This window comes from Sinocyclocheilus rhinocerous, unplaced genomic scaffold, assembly GCF_001515625.1.
Source record: "Sinocyclocheilus rhinocerous isolate Xijiao unplaced genomic scaffold, SAMN03320098_v1.1 scaffold896, whole genome shotgun sequence".
In the NCBI taxonomy this organism is placed as follows: domain Eukaryota; kingdom Metazoa; phylum Chordata; class Actinopteri; order Cypriniformes; family Cyprinidae; genus Sinocyclocheilus; species Sinocyclocheilus rhinocerous.
Genome location: NW_015648505.1, coordinates 724,766 through 748,435, shown reverse-complemented (window position 1 = coordinate 748,435; position 23,670 = coordinate 724,766). Strand labels below are relative to the sequence as shown.

At 37.4% G+C, this 23,670-nt stretch overlaps 1 protein-coding gene across 5 annotated transcripts in view; it reads left to right on the top strand.

Moving 5' to 3' along the window:
* LOC107709754 (CAP-Gly domain-containing linker protein 2-like) overlaps nucleotides 1-23,670 on the top strand; it is a 47,499-nt gene that overhangs the window by 17,162 nt on the left and 6,667 nt on the right. For 3 of the 5 annotated variants that reach the window (XM_016514357.1, XM_016514358.1, XM_016514356.1), the window contains exons 4-11: nucleotides 8,361-8,485; nucleotides 9,906-10,119; nucleotides 14,036-14,233; nucleotides 14,379-14,482; nucleotides 15,383-15,443; nucleotides 15,870-15,974; nucleotides 20,740-21,705; nucleotides 22,162-22,219. In XM_016514357.1, the coding sequence (XP_016369843.1) occupies nucleotides 8,361-8,485; nucleotides 9,906-10,119; nucleotides 14,036-14,233; nucleotides 14,379-14,482; nucleotides 15,383-15,443; nucleotides 15,870-15,974; nucleotides 20,740-21,705; nucleotides 22,162-22,219 (1,831 nt within the window). Of the gene's footprint in view, nucleotides 1-8,360; nucleotides 8,486-9,905; nucleotides 10,120-14,035; nucleotides 14,234-14,378; nucleotides 14,483-15,382; nucleotides 15,444-15,869; nucleotides 15,975-19,106; nucleotides 19,158-20,739; nucleotides 21,706-22,161; nucleotides 22,220-23,670 lie in introns of all 5 variants that reach the window. The other 2 variants (XM_016514359.1, XM_016514360.1) reach the window with 2 other exon arrangements.

The following is a 23,670-nucleotide window of genomic DNA, read 5'->3' as shown; positions in this document are numbered from 1 at the left end:
TTTGTCCAGCAGAGCACGCTCCATTGTTTGCTACTGGCGACCTGGATGAAACGCTTTAAAGCTTAGTCTATGGAAAACCATTGAAACTTTGAACGGCCATATCTCCGTAATGACGCGGCGCTTCATCCCTTCAGCTCGAGGAACCCTCTCGATCGAGTGTACGTCTAGAGGCCCGTTTTTGAATGAGACCACCCCCGCGTCGATAGCGACTGGTACTGTACTATAATATACACAAAGAATATCGGCCGATATATCGATATTTTTTATTTTTTACTCCCTTATATCGGTATCGGCCCCAAAAAACCCATATCGGTCGGGCTCTATAAATTACTTGCATGCTCCTACAGAGTCTGATGAAATGAGTTTGTTAGTAAAAACCTCTGTTAAAAAAATTCAATTAAAAGTATTGCTGTTAATATAATCAGTGATCGAAAATTACGTTACGCATTGGATAGCTGGCCAATCACAGCACACCTCGCTTTTTCAGACCGATGAGCTTTGTAAAAATCGACGCGTTTCAAAAAGGCGGGGCATAGAGGAGAAACAATAATGTACAGTATGTGGAAAATAATGTGTTTTTTTAACTTTAAACCGCATAAACACATTTCATTACACCAAATACACAAAATAATGTTCTTTTTAGCAGCATCATATGACCCCTTTAATTATCAAACCAAGAGTTAAACAGAAGAACATTGGAGTAAAACACCACAACGTAACTTCAAAGCAAGACAAATGAACTGAGGAAAACACAGGGTATATAAACACATGGAACGTGATTAGGCAAAACTGAAACAGGTGGAGAACTCAATCAAGACAGGTGAACAGAATAAACGATGATTAACTAAATGAGGACAGGAACTGAACCGAATAGAGGCAAACAGGAACTAAACAGAGACAAACACGTGACAATAGGATGTTATGGTTGTGGAAATACTCAATTTTGTTAGTATCTGAAGATGTGTAGCGAGTTTCAACCTAACCTTTTTTAGACAGAGCTACTCTACCTATTTGCATGCTGTTTTGTGCTATCATCGATTTCAGATTAGCCTGTCCTTAAATGTCATGTAAAAAGCATCTTTTTTTTTGTTTGCCTGTGAATGACTAATGTGTGGCTTTCCTTGTGTTAGATTCCTCATGTTAGGTAATAGATGCTGCTCAATAGCTGTCTGCTTCACTATACAGTTGATTGGCTGTGGGTCAAATTGCTTTCCATTTAGTATAGCGCAGTCCTAAAGCTTTTTAGGCAGTCAATATTCTTAATCAGATGGGATTACTGCTCCATAAACCATTCAGCCATTGATCTCAGCTATCTACTTGACTGTCTGCTTCAATCCTGACTGGTTGGTTTGTTTAGTGAGGAAACCAACTTTAGATTAGATAGACTTTTATTGTCCCGAAGGAAAATTGTCTTGGACACATACAATCCAGTGACTGCTGCTTAAATAAGTAACACATACACAACACGTACACAAACTGCTATCAACCAACCAGTTGCACACTGCATCATACAACACACCTGTAATCGTCATAATAATAAAAAAAAACATAAAATATACATTAATATCGTTATCGTTACAATTAAAACACCGTTATGGGGGCAAACCTCTGGCTGACTTGTCATTTAAAGCTTTGATGGACAGAGGGACGAAGGAATTCTTAAAGCGGTTAAACCAGTTCATAGTTTGGAGGTTTTCCTCTATTAACCCCCTGTGATGTTCCTTTGCTTCTTTGAGTTTCTGGTTCAACTCTTTTTGTACAGTTTTAAGTTGTAGGTGATCTCTAATCTTAAATGCCTGTTTTTTCCTGTTAATACAGTCCTTCACCTCCTTTGTGATATAAGGTTTGTTGTTGGGGTAGACTTTTATTTTGCGTTTTGGAATCACAGTATCAACACAGAATTTTATATAATCTGTGGTAGTTTCTGTGGCATTATCCAGACTTAGCTCCCTAGAGAAAATATCCCAGTCTGTGCATAAAAAACAACCTTTCAGTGTTTCTATGCTGTCTTCTGACCATACATTGATAGTTTTAACCAAGGGTTTACAACTCTTTAGGGCTGTCTTATATGTAGGAATCAGATGAACAGTATTATGGTCAGAGTTAGACAATGGCGGTTTAGCTATGGCTGTATATGCATGTTTTAAATTTCCATAGCATTTGTCCAAAGTCCTATTCTTCCTGGTATCACATTTAATATACTGTTCAAAACCTGGAAGTGCAGTGTTTACATTACAATGATTAAAATCTCCAAGGATAAAAAAACTTAGACACAGACACACCAGTTTCTATAGATTCTGTACTTTTTTTACAATGAGATTTTTTCTTGTACAAAATTTTATTTCAATGTTTATTGTATGAAAATGATTTATCTCTATTTTTTCTTTTTGTACACAAATTACGACTATCCCTCTGGGGCTAATTTACTGCGTTTTTGTTGAGCTGAGGGACAAGTCGAAGTTATTGACTGTGGATGCGGTCGATAGAGCCTCAGTTGAATGTAATCTAGTATATTCCTGTAGGTGAACTCAAATCTCAAACCCTGTCAGATGTCCCTGTAGAACTGTGCACAAAATGTTTAGAATGTTGTATGACATAGATTTTGTATATAATTTGAACTGCATTAGAAAGATGTCAGTTCCATGTTGTTTCCCCCTACAACTGGTATCTTATTACCATGACTGTGCTGTAGTGCATGAAGGACCTCTCAAAGTCAGTGCTTTTCCATCGTTTGCTCTCCCAAGACTTCCACATGCACATGCGTGAAAACGATACTCATATATCAGCAATATATGAGCCACAGACCAGGACTCAACAGACTACCGTGACAATTCCTTGTAGCGCTTTCACCTTATAGCTCCTCCAGCAGGGTTAAACACTTTGCACAACCACACACCAAATGATGGAATCAGTTTCCTCTACACGTGATCAAAATCATTTTAAAGCTTGAGACTCATGTACGTCACAATACAAAAGAAATGATTTGTGGCTACTTCTGTCTAATCACAACTTTAAATATAAATGCGGAAAGTAATTAGTTATATCACCCAGGCTTTTTGTCAATTTTATTCAGAGACAACACCCTGTAAATGAATACTTCCCTACTTTATATTATGCAAAAAACAGTACTCCAAAGGAGTAGTATGTCCAAAAACACAGTATTTGAAAAACAGTAGGCGGTGACCTACTATTTATGTAAAGATTGTGTCAAGTGTGCATTTGATGAAAACTTGTTCCATGTGGCCACATGAGAGTTGTGAATGGTGAGAAAACAAATGATGGTATATTTCATATAACGATGTCGATGTAGTACATCTGGATTGTTTTCATAAGACACCCATTCATACTGTATACAACTGCTTTTAATGGTCACAAAGTATGTTTATCAAATGTAGTGCATACTCTGGCAGTATGTGATTGCGGACACAATTACTGTATATAGACTGGGTTTCTGTGGGTCTTCAAAAGGTCTTAAATCAGAGTAGAAAGTTTTAAATTCATAAAGCCATGCACTGCAAAAAATTATATCTTCAGTATTTTTGTCTTGTTTTCCAATACAAATATCTAAACATCCTTAAATCTAGATATGTTCTTGACATGCAAAATGACGAGTTGAAATCTTGTTTTCTGAGAAAGTCATCAAAATTAAGAGTTTATACAAGAACAAATATCTGTCAGTGAGCTGTGAAAACATGTTTTCTGAGCCATAATCATAAACCCATGAACTCACTTTATTTTGATGATTTTCTCAGAAAACAAGATTTGCTACCGTATGTCATTTTGCTTTTCAATGGATTTTCATTAAAGACATTTTTTGCTCTAGAAAACAAGACAAAAGTACAAAAGAACAGCACTTTTCTGCAGTCTAATCAAGAAGGTACAGTAGAAGTTATTTCCATATTCTATATTTTGGAATGAATTAAAATGTTATTGAAATTTGTTAAAAGATGTATTTTCAAACTGTTGCTTATACAACTAATTATCTGCTCCCTAGACATTTTTGTTCAGAGAATATATTGAGATATTCTGTTCTCTTCAATATTTCAAATTTTATTTATTTGGCCTTAAAAATTCTTTAAAATCACAAATTGAGCTTTATAAAATGTGCAGAAACCCTGATGGAGATGACAGGAAATGAGAAGAGAGATCACTAGCCTATATGTCAGAAGTAAAACTCAAATCTACGCATTTGTTATGAAGTTGCAATCTCACCTACATCCCTTCTAATGGTAGTTAGCTATTGAAAGTCTTTGGAAGATGTCCTTTTTGGACAAAAAAATTAGGTGAATTAGATTTTTTTTTTGACAGTCATACTCTGCTCTCTGCGTCTTCAGAGGGGTTCTTCACTCTGGTGGTATTGAGCAGACTTCTGAAGGTGCCTCAGTCAGCTCAGACAGTCCGTCAAAGGAACTGGAAGGTGGATCAGGTCCCTGCCAAGTTGAGGCTTATGCTGACCGATTGTGGATCTGCAGTGTAGTGAGTGAGAGATATTGTGAGCGGAGACTGTCTGAGTCAGCTTTCTCCACTCCTCACCGCTCATCTCTGTGCTGTGCTCATGTATTCTGCTGAATTTATAGTTCTTCTCAGACTCAGACGGACTGTTAGACGATAGCAGCTCAAAACCATATTGTTCTTAAGTGACTTGGAAGGTTTTGCCAAACGTGTGTTTGACATATGTTTTTACCCTCATAAATTGCTGCTGTTTTGGTCTGGGATGCCAACCATTCCGACATGAATAAACAGCAGTGAGATGACATGATAAAGTAAATATTGCACATCTGGAACGTTCCCTCAGGAATGTTTGTATTATCACCTTATCCACACTGGCCTGTACTGTGGCTCATCTGCCACGTCAGTTACACACACACAGACTCGCTCACTGGCGGGAGGTAGTGATGCGTCTGTCTGAATATATTCTCTTTCGGATGGTCTCATTTTTAATGCCAAACCACAGATGTCTCTGGAGCAGAATGTCTCGCAGTGCTCACTGCTCAGAACACCACTTGATGAAGCTGTGAAAACAAACGGCTCTACTTCAGTTCCAAACTTTTGTTGAGGCTATATGATCTGTGTATTTTAGAAGAATGACGAGGTCCCACAAACTGACAGCAGGGAAATAAAATGGAATTTTGCCTTTGACATGAATCAATGCAGATTTGTAGGGCTCTCATGTAAGTAGGGATTGAAATTGTAAGGAATTTTATTATTCTGGTTACGATTCAAATTTCATTTTCAATTTTCAGTGGCATGAATACTTTTTAGAGACACACACAAAAAAAAATATTAAATTGAAATGTTAAATAGTTTAGAAGAAAGAAAGCAATTCCTTGTGAAAATAATTAGTCTTTAGCAAACTTTTCCCAAGAGTACTTGTTCAGATATAATACACTTTAAAGAATATACTTGAGTGTGAACTGAATGTAATGTTTTTGAACACTTAATTGCATGTTATTTACAATTAAATAAAAAAAAAAACGTGTTATGGTTTTAATTTATAATAAATCCAATTAGCCAAACTTTAGAGTTTCTTACCCACTGAAGTAGGACTTAATACATCTTTATTTCTAATTTTATAATAACTTCTGTTGTCTTTGAAATATGGTTAAAGTAAGTTCCCAACTGTACTGGCAAGCATTTATGGTAAACTTAAACTTTAATGTCATCTCTACTGAAACTTGTGTGTTTTGTAGGCCTATTTAAATATATTTGCAATTGCACATTTGAAATGATAAAGTTGCAATTTAGCACATTTAAAATATCTCAACTACAAATGTAATATCAAATAACACACTACAGTTAAAATTATAATCAAAGACTTTGCTTTTGTATGTTAGAAGTGTGTTTATTTTTACAACACAACAAAATATTCTTAAAACAAAGATTTAAAATGTACTTTAAAACCTTGAAATTACAAATTACACATTTTAAATGTACACTTGTTTTAAAAAATAGTCATGAAAGTGAACTCTCTTAAAGTACATTTAAATGCTCTTTTATTATTGTCAATATTATTATTATTATTATTTGCAAGTACAGTTTTTAAATATACTTTTAATATTTGAAGTACACTACAAGTGCACATTCAATATAATTAGGCACGCTTCTTTTTCACAAGTGATTTACAGAGCTAGGGTTTTAATTATTGGTACACAATGTTGTCCAGCTGGTTCACACTGCAGCTTATGGCCAAGAACCTCCCACTTAGACAGAATGAGACTGTATAACCAACATGTAAAGCAACCAACCACAGCTTTTTTTTTCTTTTGTGTGTCATTTAGGGGCAGATAAATCTGAATTCAGTCATACTATAATAACAGAATGGTTGGAGGGAAAAGCTCAAATAATGGCATGGTAGTGTCTACAATTAGTTGTACAAACAGCGTCATAGAAAATGGCTAAAATGTATGTAGAACTTTTGTTTCCAGGTGGACTGATAAAAAAATTTACCTCCAGTGGTGCGTAGAGACCAGCCAATCAAATTGGAACTGCAGAATTTCATTCAACATTTGCAACTCTTATCTGCAATATGCATCAGATGGTCAGTGAACAGACTGTGGGCGGTACGTGGGGCGTGCTGTTTGAGTAGAGTAAGATTAAAACGTAAATGTGGACACAACTGTAGGCTATGCATGTAAGCATGTGTTTATGCATTTATGGTCCACTGTTTACATATCTCCTCCGTCACACTCTCTAATAATGGCTAAACCTCAGACCCTCACAAAAAGCTCTGTGTGTGTCTTTGGCTGGGAGATATGATTGTAATTGTGTGTACTTTTGTTCCAAAGCAATTCAAAGCAGACATGCTTTTGATCCCTAACCAAGAGGGTATGTCTTTCATTAATTCTTTGTTTTATCTGTTGCTATTTCTTTAGTTATTGCAGTCACTAGATAATGGCTCTCGGATGTGGAATTGAGCCAAAGGATGGATGGTTGCCTGCTTTTTCGTGTTCCGTTTTGCTGTGTCATATGACTAAGCATTGATAGAGAGACCCTTCTGGTGTAAGGCTGGTTGATAAGGAACAGTAAAAAGATGTATTTGTAGAAATGTGCCTCAAGGTTTCGTACTAGGCCCATTTGAATTCTTCTATTTTAGATAAGTATGTAAAGTTAAATGCTTCAAAAATGTGAAATTGTGAATTTTATTCATAATGAATAATTGACAGAAACTTGGAACAGAAAAAATAAATGCATTTGATGCATTCAAATGATCATAATGTTTTGAGAGGGTTTATTTGCTGTTTATGGACACCATATTGGTCATTAGCTATTTTAGGATCAGTTGCACTTGAGATTTCAAGATTTTCAGTCTTTGTGTAGTGCATTAATTGGCCAGAATAGTTTATTAATGCAAATACGGCAATATTAATCCATGATTTTTAGTCTTTCTGCTGTCAATCTAAATTTAACAGCATCTATTATTTAACAGGTTTTCTGTTTCTGAACAGAACAAAGAAAAATCAAATGGGTATATGTCACAAAAACTGCCAGTAAATGTCCCAATCATATATAATAATGACTGAAATGAGTGAAACAATTTTAAGGAGAAAGGTCAACAAATCTCAGACTGTGACTTTGAAACCTTGTGACATTGAGAGTCTTATTCAGTTTACGTTTCTGTATGTTATGCATAATTTATCAGTAAAGCTATGAATGTGACCTGCTTGGAACCAGAGCCTTTTCTTACAGCAGTGCTCATCTCTTTTATTGTGGCCATTGTGATTGTGTGTGCATGAAAGAGGCAGATTATTTTTTTTACAGTACTATGAAAGCAAACTTCTGAAACACACAGAATGTGTGATATACAGTTCTTTGTTTCTAAAGGACGAAGTATGCTTTCTTATGTGTAGTTGGGCCATCACTAATGAATAGCCTGTGACCTCCTTTTTCCCCCAGTGCTGGGTTGATGAATCTAGGCCAGTTCAACCAGCACAACAGTCATCCCCAGTTACATTTTAAGAACCAGCTGACAGACTTTACTACACTACACTGCACTGCTGACATTCAGTGGGACCAACTCTCTCTATTTACCTAGACGTTAAACTTTTTAGACAAACATTCAGTAAGTAGTGGTAGACAAATATTTGGCCATTTTAAGAGCATCAACATGAGTTGAAGCCAACTCGTATTACCTACCTCCTATTGGTTCCAAAATATACACTTTTCTGTTTTCAAACTTCACAAATGGTTAATTATATTTGGTATATACATGGTATGTAATTTATTAGAATATACTGACTGATTAGTACAGATTTTTTTTCTTTTTCAGTTGAGTGTTTCAGTTTTGTTATACAGTTATTACAGTAAACCATGTGTTCATGTTACCGCTCTGTACCACTGAACCTCCTCTGCTCTCTCCTCAGGTTGGCGGCACTAAAACAGGAGTAGTGCGTTATGTGGGAGAGACTGACTTTGCCAAGGGCGAGTGGTGTGGAGTCGAGCTGGACGAGCCGTTAGGGAAAAACGATGGAGCTGTAGCTGGAACCAGGTACATCATTAGTCTTCTGCTAACATGTCCTGTCTTTAGCAACACCCTCAATGGCCTTCAGCATTAAGAGGTCTCAATGTTTCATGCTTTTTTCAGAGAAGTTTAAAGACTGTTTAGCATGTTAATATATATCAGTTGTAGTGTGACCTACAACATGGAATCAAAATGGACCCTTTTAAAATGTTTCTATACATACTGGTTTTATTCAGCAGTTCATCAGTTCATGTTATTCCTGAGGCAAAAAAATTGTTTGTCTTTATTCAACATCTTATAACCTGATCTTAACCTGATTAATGGTTACTGTTCCCAATCCAAACAGTTCCTGACAGACAAACTCCCACCCAATATAATTTTTGAGGGAAATTCTGTCACATTACATTGAAGTAAAATGGGTTGCAGATGCAGTTTCATGTTGACTTTTAGTAAAGTACAGGCCAAGTAATTTGGACATGTAATCATTCACATGCTGAGCCAAGGTTAAACCTCTGCTGTCTTTTCAATAAAGAATGGGGATGGTTGAATTCCAAACAGGAATAAACAGCTTCATAGATATTCGTTAATTGTTGACATTTGGCCCAAGGCCGGATTTAGTAGATTATGTAATTTGTTTTTATAATGATAGCTTGACATCAGGCTGGACATTTGTCTGTTCAGTTCAGATGATAAGAAAAGAAACATTTACTAATAGAAAACAGTGATTACAACATACCTTACACTACCATTCAAAGGTTTTGAAAGAGCTTTTATGCTTACCAAGACTGTATTTATTTATTTATTTATTGTAAAAACAGTAATATTGTAAAATATTGTTACAATTTAAAATAACCGTTTTAACTACATTAAATTGTATTATTTTAATATGGAGTTTAAAATGTAATTTATTCCTTTGTTGGCAGATATGAATTTTCAGCAGCCATTACTCCAGTCATCAGTGTCACATGATCCTTCAGAAATCATTCTAATATGCTGATTTGCTGCTCAAGAAACATTTCTTATTATTATCTCATTTGAAAATGGTTGTATTGCTTAACATTGTTGTAAAAACTGTGATACAATTTTCAGGATTTTTTTTCCAGATATCTTACTAGTAGTGCATATGTTGACATTTTAATGTTAATCCCAGCTCATACGCATGATTTATTTTACTCATTTACTCATCTAGTTCTTGATTTATTATATTACCATATAAATGAACAATCTCTGCATTACTGGTAAAAGGCAAAAACTTCTCTCTAAAAGCAAAACAGTGAAATTCCTAATATTAATTCGAAGTGCATTTATTCAGTAACCTCAATCACAAACAATATAGTTAAGATGTATTTTTGCATTTCTCAAAGTTCATCACTGAGAAGGTTTGATCGCAGATTAAGTCACAAGCTATTTCATCCCTCACTTCCTTATTCTCTCTGTCTCTCCCTAGATATTTCCAGTGCCCGCCCAAATTTGGCCTCTTTGCTCCAATCCACAAGGTGATCCGCATTGGCTTCCCATCCACCAGTCCAGCTAAAGCTAAGAAGAGCAAGCGTATGGCGATGGGTGTGTCGTCTCTGGCTCACAGCCCCTCCAGCTCCTCCATCAGCTCTGTCAGCTCTGTGGCCTCCAGTGTGGGGGGGCGACCCAGTCGCACTGGCCTGGTAAGGGATGGTAAAATGCCTAAAAGAAAGCGCCAATGCAAACCATGTCTTATGTTGACATTTTGCAGCATTGCTTCCTGATGTGACTGTTAAAGGGTTAGTTCACCCCAAAATGAAAATTAGCTTGTGTTTTACTCACCCTCGAAGCATCCTAGGTGTATATGACTTTCTTCTTTCAGACATATCCAGTCGGAGTTATATTAAAAATTGTCCTGGCTATTCCAAGCTCTATCATTGCAGTCAGCGGGTGTTGCAGTTGAACAGTCCACAAGTCATCAAATAAAGCTCACGCATTCATAATAAAACGTGCCGCAGACGGCTCCGGGGGATGAATAAATGCCTCCTGTAGCGAATCCATGTGTTTTTGTAAGAAAAATATCCATATTTCAAACGTAATAAACACTTTTCTCTCACTTCCGCTGAGTGTCATACACTGAAGCAGTTTCGGCGGATGATGCAGCACGTATGTGCAGCGCACGCGCCTCTGAGGTATGCTAGTCTCGCGAGTTTGTTTATAGGAGCAAAGGAAGCAAAGTTTCCTTACTTCAGCAAAGGAAACCCAGTCTCCTCTTGGCTTATATCGAATTCCTCCGACATTTTTCTTTGCAAATCCTCGATTTGTACTTCTAATTCGTGACCGGCGTTTTGTTTTGTTCTCTCTCTGCATTCATCACTAATCACGCAACGCCGACGTGCTGCGCCTTCCGCCGGAACTGTTTCAGTGTATGACAGTCAGCGGAAGTGAGAGAAAAGTGTTTATTACATTTGAAATATGGATATTTTTCTTACAAAGACACATGGATTCACTACAGGGGGCTAGTGTTGTTTTTGGCAGCCTGTTTTAATTTTAGTTTTAGTCTAGTCTTTGTGTGAAACTGTCATTTTAGTTTTTATTAGTTTTAGTCACGTTCATACTCTTTTTAGTCTAGTCAAGTTTTAGTCAACTAAAAGTCTGAGCATTTTAGTCTAGTTTTAGTCGACGAAAACTGATGACATTTAGTCTAGTTTTAGTCAATGAAAATTGTATTTTAGTCTCATTTTAGAAATACAATTCTATTTAACCCAGTCAATATAGTATAAGTACCTAGTAGTATAGACGAAACCAAAATTTTCTTTTAGCCAAACCCATTTCAAACAAGGTTATCTTATTATATTATTGTTACATTTATAGACTCAAGAATACATCCATTCCAGACACGGAAGACGCTCTGATTTGAATTTACAACATTTATTTTACCAACCAAACATGTTAGAAGTACACACACATAAATTTAAATAAAGACGAACTCCGGCCGGCCGGCCATCGGTCCCTTTCTCTGTGTCAGACTTAACTATGTTTGTTGTCGTCTTCTAAATAATGCCGCGAGTGGGGCTTGAGGATGTGACGTCGCCTGCGTCTGCGCAGTGCGACCTGATGCAGCCCCTGAAGTGAGACACAGGAAACAGAAATACTGCAAAATAATAATAATAACGCGACTGAACGAGACGAAATAACGTTATAACATTTCGTTTCGTCTCGTTTTGGTCAACGAAAATGAAGAGACATTTTAGCATAGTTTTTATTTTGTAAACTACATTTAGTCTCGATTTTATTCGTCAACGATATTGCATTATACATTTAATTATAGTCATCGTCACATGACTAGCATTTTCGTCTCGTCTCGTTTTCGTCACGTAATAAAGGTTCGTTGACGATGATATTTAGTCCTAATTTTCGTTGACGAAAGCAACACTACAGGGGGCCTTTAATCATCTCCCGGAGCCGTCTGCAGCACGTTTTATTATGAATGTGCGAGCTTTATTTGACGACTTGTGGACTGTTCAGCTGCAACACCCTCTGACTGCAATGATAGAGCTTGGAATAGCCAGGACAATTTTATAACTCCGTCCGACTGGATTCGTCTGAAAGAAGAAAGTCATATACACCTAGGATGCTTCGAGGGTAAGTAAAATGCAGTCTAATTTTCATTTTTGGGTGAACTAACCCTTTAAAGGCCACCTATTATGCCCCTTTTCACAAGAGGTAATATAATTCTCAGGTGTCCCCAGAATGTGTCTGTGAAATTTCAGCTCAAAATACCCGTTTTTTTTACTGTTTTCATGCATGTCTGCTGCAAACGCCCCCTTTTCTAGAATAGGGCTGTGCCTTTACAGCTCGTACTAGTGATGTGTCATTCGTGAACGAGCTGGCTCTAAGAGCCGATTCTTTGTAGCGAACGAGAAGAGCCGACTCCCGTCGGGGAGAGCCGAATCTTCAGCCGGAGCCTTCTATTTTAGCCCAATTTAGCAATTGTGAATGGTTTGTGTTGGTAAGCAATTTTTTATTCAGTGTTTTCATAAAAGCCTTATTTTTATGTATTTGTTTGTTACAAAAAAACAAACAAAAAACATGTGGCTAATCACATGGGAGGATAGACTAGGATCATACGATTATGTGAAAGAAGGAAGGGGGACACGCGCTCCGAAGATAGCGAGTGTAGTGGTAAAAACCAGGCACACAGAGCGACAGAGAGAAGGGGAAGCCGGATTTAAATGTAAGCATGTTGGTTAAGGTAATGGTAGGAAGACACTGCATTGTTGCAACATCGGTCCCCTCAGAGAGAGTCTTCTGAAAAACAGGACAAATAATCACAGAGATTGCATCAGCCCATCCAAGCTGAGGCTTCTGATATGCCAACCTGCACTAAAGACTAAAGTGTATTAATGTTAAGACTTTTGCCTTTATTTATTTATTTGATTTGTTTGCTGTGGTTCTGTGTTCAATTGTTCAATTAAAGTTTTATTAAAATGTAAAAAAAATAGTAACTTTTTTTTTGTGTAACGAAAAAATGCATAAAAATAAGGCTTTTATAAAAACACTGAATAAAAAATTGCTAACCAACACACAAACCATTCACAATTGCTAAATTGGGCTAAAATAGAAGGCTCCGAGTGATACTAAATGAAGAGCCATTTGGGAGCCGTAAGAGCCGGCTCTTCTAAGGGAGCCGAGCCAAAAGCCGGACTTTCCATCACTAGCTCGTACCTCAGTTACACTGCTAAAAATCATCTGTTTGGTTTTGATTATCATGTTTATCACGTTGAAATCATGTGTTTTAAAGCCATGTCAGTTTAAACTTCTGATACACGGTTTTCTGAGTGCACACATTGGAAGCAAGCGCACAGAAAGCGGCTGTCACACGGCATGAGAGTACTAAACTAAGTTCTCTTTCATTTCTTATTGCGCTTATACTGTCAAATACACACAAGTTTATGTTAAAAACACACGAGTTACAAAAACACAGTCGGTTTTGTCTGTGAAGGTGAACTGCTGGGAAAGAAATCGCAAAAACAAAATGGCAACGCCGTGGGTGGAAACGTGCAGATTAAGGGGCGGCAATATTATAATAAGATTCCCTTCCTACGCCACGGGGGTGCGAAATCTGAGCAGCTCGTTTTTTCACAAGCTTGTCGAGAAAGGCTTACCTAAACAAAGTTAATGGGTTGTCCCTTTTCACGTTTTTTTGGGTTAGTAGATGCACCGGAGACCCGATTATATATTAATTAAAATGCTAAAAATGCATAAAATAAATAACCATATTTCTTTTTTCTTCTAAATAACTATTGTTTCTGAGTTTATTAAAAAGAGATTAAAAACAATCAGCTTTGTCACAGTTATTAGGAGAAGCTTGCCGAGAAAGGCTTATCAAAACAAAGTTACTGGGTTGTCCTTTTTTGCGTTTTTGGGTTGGTAGATGCACCGGAGACCCGATTATAACACTTAAACATGATTTTCATGATATGTCACCTTTAAAGGGGTCATGATGTGTTTTATCACTTCATCACTTTAAACGCCCATTTAATAATTTATCGTCAAATCCTTGTTCGAATTTGAATTTCATTTTACTCAGTGAGTTTTTTCCTTCATTTCTGGCAGTTGACAGAGACGTCCTCGAGGTACGCGCGGAAGATCTCGGGGACCACGGCTCTGCAGGAAGCCCTGAAGGAGAAACAGCAGCACATAGAGCAGCTCCTGGCTGAGAGAGACCTGGAGCGGGCCGAGGTCGCCAAGGCAACCAGCCATATCTGCGAGGTGGAAAAAGAGCTGACGGCACTGAAGGCCCGACATCTGCAGGTGTGACTCACACATATAAACACAACACTTATATGTGCATTTCATTTACTACATTTACTCACAAATATAAACTTACACTCTCAATTTAACACTGCATTCAAATGAATTTCTGAAGAACAATGACCTTTTCTCATATCTCTTTCAGTATGCAACAGAGGCAGAGAGCAACCTACAGCAAGTCCGAGCCCTGCTGGCAAGCACACAGAAAGACAGAATGGAACTGGCCAATCAGCTTGAGGAAGAGAGAAGGTACAGTTTTGCTTGTACATTCTAGCCTCACATATATTGTACAATAGTATCCTAACATTTACTGTTGTTCAGTTTAGTTGTTTTTGTCTTGGTACTTGAGTTAAGAGTGCACTAAATATTTCTTTTTAATTTAAAAGTTTTAAAACATAAATAAGGTGCTTATTGAAGAGCAGGAGAGAGTGGGGTAGCTGGGACACTTCTTAAGTTGTCCCCTAGACGAGGAGTAATAACAGACATTTCAGGATGTATGTTACCCTATAAAATTAGAAGGCATATTCATCAGTAGTTCTCAATGGGGGACGCCTTTGAGTGAAAAATGCTAAAAACACTGGTCTATATCATAGGCCCATAGAAAGAGCTATGGAGTGATTCAGTGAGGGATGAGTTGGATCAGTGAGAATACCTATACTGTGTTTAAAATAAATATTAAAGGGGTCATGAACTGAGAAATCAAAATTCCCTAAATTAATATTCAGAGTGATTGGTTTTCATAATATTTCCTGCAGTCACCACACAGATTTTGGAAAAAAGCTAATTGTAGGACAATTCTAATCTAAAAAATGGCCATAAATTATTTACATGATTTTATAATTTGGTAATTCACCTGCCATGTAGAAAGTTTAATTGAATGTGTTGTAGCACAAAAATCATCAACATCTTAACCTACTCTTCACAAAAAACAGTCATGGATATTTCACAGCCATGAATGACAAATACACCTGGAAATAGTGTATTTCTACAATTATATTTGATAATTAAACACTTGTTTTGTGTGATCCTGCATTCATGCCAATAGGCGTCAGTATAAAGTCCAAATCTGCTGTCTATCTACCAAAGAAACAAACAAAAAAGTAAATGAGGAATTCCCTGACACCTGGTGGTCATTATTTGTTATGACAGGAAGGTGGAAGATCTTCAGTTCAGAGTTGAGGAAGAGTCCATTACCAAAGGAGACCTGGAGGTATCTGCCTTTTTTACTACTTTACTATATTTTTACAACTTTACTGGGAGATGATGTGTACTTTTTTTCAATTTTGAGAATGTCTGTGAAGATAACAGAAGAAAACTGATGCCATCACTGACTGATAGAATTCGTTAATTTAGAATGTCTTTCCAAACATCTTCAGTCCACAAACACTTAATATAATGTCTGTTCTGACTAAGATCTGTTTAAATGTATGTAAATGTATCAAATATGTCTCTGTTTATCCAGCCCTATACAGTCATGCCGAATGTGAAAGCATACTCTGTCTTGCCTTTTAAACGTCTTCACACTTTGGTATTATGATTGGTGAATAGCTAAGACCTGTTCATCTTTTTCTGTGCTATGTCTATTTTTCTCTTTCTCTCGTGTCTTTCCATTTCCCCCCTCTCTTTCTCTCTGTAGACTCAGACCAAACTGGAGCATGCCCGTATTCGGCAGCTCGAGCAGTGTCTGCATTTGGAAAAGTCCAAAGCAGAGCGGCTTCAGAAAGAGTTAGAGGAAAAGATGGTAAACATGCTGGGAGATGAAACACCCCGGCCTGTAGCCATCTCTCCCATTGCCATGTTTCTGTCCCTTTGTTAGAGCCCTTGTCTGTGGGTTGCCACTGCTTGTGCTTGATTGACCAGGACTGGGATCTCCATCATTTGACATGTTTGTAACTAGTGCAACTGATCAGATATGTGTAATGCCACTATTTATTATTTTTTTTAACTAAGCTAGTTGATCAGAAAAGATCAGATATTTTAGGCTTATTTTAATCACACCCATTGTTTTGCGTTTAGAGTGTTGATTTAATTGGAATTTACTCCAGCTCTGATCAGAAATTGCATTGCTGTGAAACCCCAAATTCATGAGTGTTGGAGATCTTTGCCTGTCTCTGTGGGGCAGCATTGCTCCTGATAGCCAGGAACTGCTTTCACCTTTCATTTGCAAAATATTTTTTCATGTCTGTCTTCTCTTGTTCACTAAGCATCTGCCTGAAGAAGATGCTGCCTACTGAAATATAGCCTCCAACCTTTGAAAGAGTTGTGATACAAACCCCCTCTGACACATCTACGCTGTATTTGTAGCCCTTATTTTTCTATAATTAGAGGTAGTTGCTAAGGCATTACAGTTATTATTGGTCATGCATATTATTCTTCTTCTGCCCAAAATTGTTGTACTTAAATTGAAAGTTCATCCAAAAATGAAAATTCTGACATTAATTACTCACCCTCATGTCGTTCCAAACCCATAAGACCTTCATTCATCTTTAGAACACAAATTAAGATATTTTTGATGAAATCCAAGAGCTTTCTGACCCTGCATAGACAGCAACACAACTGACACGTTCAAGGCCCAGAAAGGTAGTAAGGACATCGTTAAAATAGTCCATGTGACATCAGTGGTTCAACCTTAATTTTATGAAGCTACAAGAATAGTTTTTGTGTCCAAAGGAAACAAAAATAATGACTTTATTTAACAATTTTTTTATCTCTTCCATGTCAGTCGAATGTCGTGAACATGCATTGAAGACTGACACGGAAGAGAAGAAATTGTTGAATAAAGTCGTTATTTTTCTTTTCTTTGAAACACTAGCAATCACTTAGCCTAGTGTCTATCCAGAAAACCCAAGTACTGCCATAATGACCACCACAGACACCTTAAAAACACCCTAGTGACCACCCGGAACACCATAAATACGACTTAACCATCAAAACTGTCTTGCAACACACTAGCTTCTAACCAGAAAACCCTATCAAGCAATGCCTAGTGACTACCCAGAAAACCCAAGCATTGCCCTAATGTCCACCAAGACCCTAGCAGCTGCCTTAGCAATTCCTAAATGACCATCCAAAACACCCTAACGTCTATTAATGCCCTAATGACCCCTCTAAATACCTAGCAATCTAGCAACCACCCATATCACCCTAGTAACTGACTAACAATGCCTTTGCGTACAACCAGAACGACCAACACCCTAGTAACCACCATGAACACCCTAGCAAGCGCCTAGCAATGTCCTATCAACCAATTAGCAACACTCTGACAACCACCAAAATTCTAGCATTGTGGTTTTGCGTAGACAAACACCACTCAGGCCCGTATACACCTGGTATTAAGGGTTTTAATCGATGCAATCACAAGTGAACAACAAAATACAGGTGTAAACAGGGTCTGAAAAGTTTGAACACTTTTGACCACTTCCAGAGGTACTTGAAAACTCCACTAAAGCCTGCCTCCTCTAATTCTTAAACATTATGGGACGTAATGTTGAAACGGGCTAGCCAGACAGGATTTAAACTTTGCTGTCTGAAATTGTAAGTTTGGTATAAAGGTGAAAAAATGCCAATATTGTCTTACCAGTCCTGATTCTAACACATATCCACAGCATTTGAAGTAGTTTTGCAGCTGTCAGAGCAAAAATTAAAGCTGCTGCTCTCTGGAATAGTTTTACATGGTCTCCCTTTGCAATATTAGCTTATTTTGCAATATTAGATTTAAAAAATCAGGAATAAGCCCATACATACACCCGCCCATAGACCCTCCCTTCAAAGCAATCAGGAAAGTGGTTGAAAGTGGACAGAAGAGTTGGATTAAAACAGCAGGTGTAACCAGGAATGTGTCTCCATGGTCAACTTGTGTTCCGATTGACCAAAACGCATCTTAAAGGATTAGTTCACTCCAGAATAAAAATGTCCTGATAGTTTATTAACCCCCCGTGTCATCCAAGATGCTCATGCCTTTCTTTCTTCAGTCGAAAAGAAATTAAGGTTTTTGAGGAAAACATTCCAGGATTTTTCTCTATATAATTCACTTCAACGGGGACCAGTGGGTTGAAGGACCAAATTGCAGTTTCAATGCAGCTTCAAAGGGCTCTAAAGAACCCAGCTGAGGAATAAGGGTCTTATCTAGCGAAATGATCAGTCATTTTCTAAAAAAAAAACACACACACCAATTTCTATACTTTTTAACCACAGATGCTCATCTTGCACTAGCTCTGCAATGCGCATGCGCGTCTTCACACATTGTGTAATCACGTAGGAAAAGTCACATGCGTGGTTAGTTCTTCACCTGTGTTCTTGGGTTCAAAAAGTGAAGGCAGGGTGAAAAACTCAATCTCATTTTCTCCTCCAGCTTTGTTGTTTTACCTTTTTTTTTTTGTAAAGGGCGTTTAACTTTCTTTGCACGTTCACTTTGTAAACACTGTCAGTACCGTCTGAAACACTGTAAACACTGACAGTACTCCGTCTGCGTCATGCATGACCTTTCGAATGTGACTATGCAATGCGTGAAGTCGAGCTAGTGCAAAATGAGCATTTGTGGTTAAAAAGTATATACATTTTTTTTTTTTTTTTAGGGGCCGATTGTTTTGCTAGATAAGTCCCTGTAGAGCCCTTTGAAGCTGCATTGAAATTGCAAATTGGACCTTCAACCAATTGGTTCCCATTGAAGTCCACTGTACGGAGAAAAATCCTGGAATGTTTTCCTCAAAAACCTTACTTTCTTTTTGACTGAAGAAAGAAGGACATGAGCATCTTGGATGACATGGGGGTGAGTATATTAAAAGTGTAGATTTGGCTGTCATTGTAAATAATGGTGAATGAAGGCAGCACAGTCCAGGCACTCTAATCAACAGGATTTCACATTTATCAACAGGTCAGAGGCAGGCTCCAGCCAACACCCATGAGGCTGGGCAAGAGTGTCAAGGTGATATAAAGGGAGTAACACGCTGTGTGGTTTTCAGAGTGATCTTCTACTTTAAACATGAATATTATATTTAGATGTGTGCTCTTCTCACTTCTCTCTTGTGGTTTGAGACTGCATCTATGAACTCTTGTAGTAATATCTGATTTCTGATAACCTCTTTTCTTTGAACTATCAAATTTGCAGATGACTCCACAATGACTAACACTAATATTTGTTTGCTCTGTGAAATGAAAAACATCTTTGGATATTTTTTCTTTAAACGTAGTTTGAATCCTAGTAGTGATTGCCTGTGTTCCTTTGGACTGTACCATTCCATCTCATATTTGCCTGGCTGCTTTTAGATGGTCAGACTGAGAAAGGCTTGCTTGGGCTTGAATTCAACAGGAATGCTGGTGTAGTTTCAGAGGTTGCACTATATCTGCTTTTTTGCACATGCAAGAGCCATTTTTCAAGAAATGGCCATTCACTGAAATGTTTGCAGGGCAAGCAAATGCTTTGTTTGTTCCTTATGACTGTATTGCCATCCGGTTGCTAGTTCTAGTGGGCAACTCTCCAAGATATTTCATACCGATGATCAACAACATTAAAATGTTTATTTGGGGGATGCACAATATATAAACTTATTTATGTAATAATATATAAAGAGTTTTTACAGACAGACAATATGATGGATGTTTTTTAAAACAATGTGCTAGAACTTTTTTTTTAATTGGAAAAAATACTCTTTTTGGAGAATGTATTATTATTATTATTATTATTATTATTATAAACAGCTGTTTTCACTAGTGTACTGTAGTTTAAAATATCTCTACAATCTACAATAATGCAAAAATAATAGAATTTTATTAATGATTCTGATTGTAAAGTACATTTATATATATCAAATATATTTTAATTGAAAAAAAAATCCTTTTTATTATATTCTTCAAGTATAATAATGATGATGATGATGATGATGATGATAATAATTCTCAGTAGTCTTCTGTAAAATTTCATTACTATAATGCAAAAATAATAAAATTTTATTGGATTTAAATTGTACAATAAATGAAATTGTACAATTTAAAACATTTTAAATGGTACATACAAAATTAATTGTAAAAAAAAATTAATTTGTAAAGTTCATTTGTAAGTGGGCATCATGGAAGTATTTTACATTTTAATGAGAATATTACTTACAGAATTACCTTTTTATATGACAATTGTGTATTGTTTAGTTTTGTTTAAGTGTCATCAAAATAATGTCACATAAAATAATGGTCCTAAAATGGTATTTTCTTAATTGTTTTAGGACCTCTACAGATTTAAACAATATTGGCCGCTACCAATATGGTTTTTCAGTGTGCATCCCTAGTTTAATTGTCTGTATCGTTATTTTCACCACATTTAATAATGAGCTTTTTCCACTAGATGTCCATTAGTTTGCTCTATTTTAAATCTCTAATTAAATCCAAAGACTGAGTTCAAAGGTCTCGTTGAAGAAATGATTAAATCCTTTGAGGGTTGCCCCGGAGCAGACTGGAGGTTTTGGCATATAAAAGATGGAAGATGCAGGATTTCTGACCCTCTTTCTGTCCTCTAGCAAACTACAGTTGAGGAGAAGAGTCGTGTTATGCAGCTGGAAGAAGAATTGGCATTGCGCAAGGCTGAGGTCGAGGAGCTCCAGGCTCGGCTTCAGAGAGGTTCCTTCGGTCCAGGCACAGACGCTGGAGACAGCGGACCAGACATAAACTCGGAGACTCTGGTTTTGCGGGAACAGCTTCTCTCTGCAGGCCGTGAACGCCGTGAAGAGAGCAGCCAGTTGCGAGAGAGGTACAAAGCATCCTTGAGCAGCAGCCAGAAAGAAGTTGAACGCCTTAAAGCCACAACAGAACGTCAGGGCCAAGAGATCTCTGACCTGAAGCAGAGACTTCAGCAGGCCACTCGTGAAAACATGGAAATGATGGACAGCTGGAAAGCCAAACTTGACGCTTTGGTTGGAGACCATCAACGTGCTCTAGAGGAACTGAAAGCCTCGCTAACAGGAGATCGTGGGTCCAGTGAGAACAGCGGAGGAGAGGGTGAAGGAACCACACCTGAGATGAGAGCAGCTCTGGAGAGCTTAAAGATGGAGCAGCAACTGGAGTTAGAGAACCTGAAGGCCAAACATGAGATCGATGCTGCCGTAATGGCCAAAGAGCGTGAAGATCTACGTGCTCGACTTCAGGAATTACGGGATCAGCTAGAGGAGAATGAGGAGAACTGGAAGATCCAGGTGGAAGCCAAGAGCAACCAGCATACTCTGGAGCTCAAAGAGGTCTCAGAGAAGCTTCAAAAGGCTGAGTTGAGGACCAGCGAGTTGGATAAGTCCCATGAAGAGCATGAAAAGGCCACCCAACTTCTCAAAGAGCAGCTGGAGCTGGTTGAGAAGAAGATGGTAGATTATGAGGCTCTGCAGAAGGCTGAAGCTCAGAGCCGAGCAGAGATCCTCTCACTGCAAGAGAAGCTGAGAGTCAGTGAGAACCGACTGCAAGCTGTAGAGGCAGATCACACCACCCAGGATGTTAATGTTAGTGGCCTTTGGGACAAAACCTGATTTTAATGATTTATTTATAAATGTGCTGAATTTTAGTTAATGTTATCCGGGTTATTTTGTAGATTCCAATGCGGAATTTGATAGTATATATTTAGAACCAGTCCTAAAGAATCCTAATGGGATGAATAAGAATCAAGATCCTACTGGATAAACTAAAATCCTGAAAAAATTATATGACATTTTTATTTATCCAGAAGGATCTTATTTGATGCTTAGATTATCCTTATGTGATCCCATTGAAATCACATTGTATTAGCTCCAGTCCGTCCCATGCACTGAACGCGCTCTCCTCCACATCACGAGTAGACACGCCCCTTATTGCTGATTGGCTACAAGTTTGTTTTGCTATTCGGCCCGAATCAGTTTTCTAAAGTGTTTTTGAAAAATCACATACCCTGCCTTTAAATATAATGTTTTCTGCCCATCCAGATGATCGAAAATAACGACAACTCTGAAGAGAAGATGAAACTTAAACAGAATATGGAAGGTACGTGTACAAATACTGAAAATGAAAAATTTTTACTTCTGTAATTTTACTTCTACGGCTCAAAACTTTGGGCTTTGTATGATTATTTGTTTTTGAAAGAAGCCTCTTATGCTCACCAAGGCTGCATTTATTTGACCAAAAAGTATAGTGAAACTGTAATATTGTGTAATATTATTACAAATGAAAGTACAGTGACGTGAAAAGGTTTTTGCCCCCTTCCTGTTTTTTTATTTTTTGCATATTTGTCACACTTAAAAGATTCAGATCATCAAACAGATTTTAATATTACACAAAGATAATGCAAGTAAATGCAAAATGCAGTTGATTATTTCATTTATTAAGGGGAAAAAAGCTGTCCAAATCTACCTGGCCCTACGTGAAAAATTAATTGCCCCCTCCTGTTAAATCATGAACAAACTGTGATTAACCACATTATTTTAGAAAGCCGAGTTAAATTTCATTAGCCACACCCAGGCCTGATTACTGCCAGACCTGTTGAATCAAGAAATCACTTCAATAGAATCTTTCTGACAAAGTGAAGCATGCTTAAAGAGCAACACGTCATGCCACGATCTAAAGAAATTCAAGAACAGATACGAAACAAAATAGTTGACATGTATCAGTCTGGAAAGGGTTATAAAGCCATTTCTAAGGCTTTGGGACTCCAGCGAACCATGGTCAGAGCCATTATCCACAAATGGAGAAAACTTGGAACAGTGGTGAACCTTCCCAGGAGTGGCTGGCCTACCAAAATTACTCCAAGAGCGCAACGACGACTCATCCAGGAGGTCATAAAAGAACCCAGAACAACATCTAAAGAACTGCAGGCCTCACTTGCCTCAATTAAGGTCAGTGTTCATGATTCAACAATAAGAAAGAGACTGGGCAAAAATGTCATCCATGGTAGAGTTCCAAGGCAAAAGCCACTGCTGACCAAAAAGAACACAAAGCCACGTCTCACATTTGCCAAAATATATCTTGAATATCCCCAAGATTTTTGGGCAAATATTCTGTGGACTGATGCGACAAAAGTTTAACTTTTGGTTAATCACAGTTCTTTCATGATTTAAGAGGGGGGGGCAAATAATTTTTCACGTAGGGCCAGGCAGGTTTGGGTAGCTTTTTTCCCTTAATAAATGAAATCGTTATTTCAAAACTGCATTTTGTATTCACTCTGGTTATCTTTGTGTAATATAAAAATTAGTTTGATGATCTGAATCTTTTAAGTGTGACAAATATGCAAAAAATTAAAAAAACAGGAAGGGGGCAAAAACCTTTTCACGGCACTGTAACTGTTTTCTATTTCAATATAATTTAAAATGCTATTTATTACATTTTTATTTATTTAAAAGCTGTTTTTTAGCAACCATTAATTCAGTCTTCAGTGTCACATGGTCAGCAGAACCATGATAGATTTTTTATTATCACAGTTAAAAACAGTTTTTGCTGAA